Here is a 2,605-nt window from a genome sequence, read left to right on the forward strand (position 1 = left end):
GGGCCCGCCCCGCCCTGCTCCTGCTGCAGCGCTCCTGGTCTGCGGGCTTTGTCAGGCGCGCTGGCCAGCCTTTGCCCGTTCTCCTTCCTCTTCCGGGGACGGCTCAGACTAGTCCTCGTGCTTTCTGCCCGAGTGGAAACGAAAGGCCACAGAGCCTCCTGCTGTGCCAGCCACAGGCCTGAGCAGTGTTTCTGGGGTCTTGCCCTGGTGCCCTCGGGTTAATGCTCTGGTCGGTGCTGGTGGCTCACTCCTGTATTCCTAACTACTACTGGTCTGAAGATGGTGGTTCGAAGCCAGCCTAGGCAGGAAAGTCCAGGAGACTCTTTAACTCCAATGAACCACTAATAGGCTGGAAGCAGAGCTGTGGCTCACACAGTAGAGTGCTAGCCTTGACCAAAAAAGGTCCAGGCCCTGAGTTCAAGCCTCACAGCCAACAACAACAAAAGAGACCTAGGAAAGGCGTGTTAGAAGACCGTCCCAAGGCCTTGGCCCTGCGGCCCCGTCCATGGAGAAAGGGCCCAGCTCCACGGCCCTCCCATACTGTCGCTCACGGCATGGCTTTCCCTCCCCAGGATGTGTTTGAAATGCGCTTTGCCAAGATGCCGGACGAGCCGGAGGAGCCCGTGGTGGCCGTGTCCTCCCCCGCGGTGCCGCCCCCCACCAAGGTGGCAGCCCCGCCCTCCTCCAGCGACAGCAGCAGCGACAGCTCCTCCGACAGCGACAGTTCCACTGACGACTCGGAGGAGGAGCGAGCCCAGCGGCTGGCCGAGCTCCAGGAGCAGGTGGGTCCGCACGCGTGGCCCCAGGGCCCTGCCTGGCCTTTCCCTCCGCAAGTGCGCGTTGCTGCCTGGGCCGCACCAGCCCGGCGCATCTGTGCTCTTCACCCAGCCTCTGGGGAACCGCCCGGGGATCGCGGCTGCCAGCCGGGCAGCTGACGGGGTAGAGGACACTGCCGTCCTGGCATTGCGGGGGGCAGTCCCTTGGGCTTCTTGGGGATCTGGTGGATGTGACAGACCACTGGCCAAGGGCTGCTCCGTGCCCCTGCCCTGCCCTGCCCTGCCCCATGGGGTCCCACACTGTCTGGCATGCCACAGCGTGGAGTGGTGTGGCACGGCGTGGCATGGCGCTGTCGGCCCGATCTCAGGCCCCTCCTCTCCACAGCTCAAAGCCGTGCACGAACAGCTTGCAGCCCTTTCGCAGCCCCAGCAGAGCAAACCAAAGAAAAAGGAGAAGGACAAGAAGGAGAAAAAGAAAGAGAAGCACAAAAAGAAAGAGGAGGTGGAGGAGAATAAGAAGAGCAAAGCCAAGGAGCTCCCTCCTAAGAAGACAAAGAAGACCAACAGCAGCCACAGCAGCGTGAGGTCTGTGCTTCCGGACCCACCCCAGGCCGAGGCAGGGAGGCGGGCTGGGCGCTGAGGGCCGCTCACCGGCAGCCCCTGTGGGCTGGGGGGGATGGTGGGACGGGCTGGGGCCATGCGTGGGCCTGCAGCAGGGCGCACCTGAGCACAGCCACAGCTCCCCCGGCCCCGGCACGTTCTCCGGGGCTCCCCGGGGAAGGACTGGCCTTGAGTCCAGTTGCCTGTGAAGACTGGCCCGATTGGACTTGGGAGCGGCCCCTTCGTGCGTGGAGGGCGAGCCCGGTTTTGATGGTGTGCACCGCCCATCCCTTCGCAGCAAGAAGGAGCCGGCCCCCCTGAAGAGCAAGCCCCCACCTGCCTACGAGTCGGAGGAGGAGGACAAGTGCAAGCCCATGTCCTACGAGGAGAAGCGCCAGCTGAGCCTGGACATCAACAAGCTCCCGGGGGAGAAGCTGGGCCGCGTGGTGCACATCATCCAGTCCCGGGAGCCCTCGCTCAAGAACTCCAACCCCGACGAGATCGAGATCGACTTCGAGACCCTGAAGCCCTCCACGCTGCGCGAGCTGGAGCGCTACGTCACCTCCTGCTTGCGGAAGAAAAGGAAACCCCAAGGTATGCTCTAGCCCTCCGCTCAAGAGGGCTCTCCCCACGGGCGGCCCACCAGACAGCAACTCCCAAAGCGTAGGACACCACATCGCGCCTCACCACGCCCCAGACTTGGGTGGGTGTTTGAGGAGGGTGGGAAGGTTACTGGAGTTTGAACTCAGGGCCCCACGCTTGCTAGGCCGACGCTGTCTCTTGAGGGATGCGTGAATCCCTGCTTTGTGTTTAAGTTATTCTTAAGGTCTGATCTCGTGCGCGCCACCACACCTGCCTGCCTGACTCGGGTATGAGAGCTTGTGGACTCTGGCCTGAGCTCTGGGCCTGGGCGCTGTCCCTCAGCTCTTCAGCTCAAGGCCAGCGCTCTACCACTTGAGCCACAGCTCCACTTCTAGCTTTTTCTGCTTATGTGGTGCTGGGGAATCCAACCCAGGGCCTCATGCGTGCCAGGCAAGCACTCTACCACTGAGCCACCTTCCCACCTCTGCTGACTCTCTTTGCCCGGGCTGGTCTTGAGCCACATTGCCCAGCCTGAAATGGTTTTGAGCGTTGGCTCTAGCCAACAGCAGTTTGGGTTGCCAGCGGCTGGCCTGGAGGTGTCCTCCCTCCCCCAGGAGGACAGCTGGAGCCAGACGTCAAGTATGTCC

General features: G+C 63.0%; 1 protein-coding gene across 1 annotated transcript; it reads left to right on the forward strand.

Moving 5' to 3' along the window:
- The first annotated feature begins 559 nt into the window (after positions 1-559).
- LOC106002342 (bromodomain-containing protein 4-like) lies at positions 560-2,217 on the forward strand. Its single transcript, XM_013037236.1, has 4 exons — positions 560-782; positions 1,162-1,361; positions 1,675-1,970; positions 2,192-2,217. The coding sequence occupies exons 1-4, from the start codon at positions 585-587 to the stop codon at positions 2,206-2,208; spliced, it is 711 nt and encodes a 236-aa protein (XP_012892690.1). The 5' UTR covers positions 560-584; the 3' UTR covers positions 2,209-2,217.
- The last annotated feature ends 388 nt before the right edge of the window (positions 2,218-2,605 follow it).

This window comes from Dipodomys ordii, unplaced genomic scaffold, assembly GCF_000151885.1.
Source record: "Dipodomys ordii isolate 6190 unplaced genomic scaffold, Dord_2.0 Scaffold7906, whole genome shotgun sequence".
Lineage (NCBI taxonomy): Eukaryota > Metazoa > Chordata > Mammalia > Rodentia > Heteromyidae > Dipodomys > Dipodomys ordii.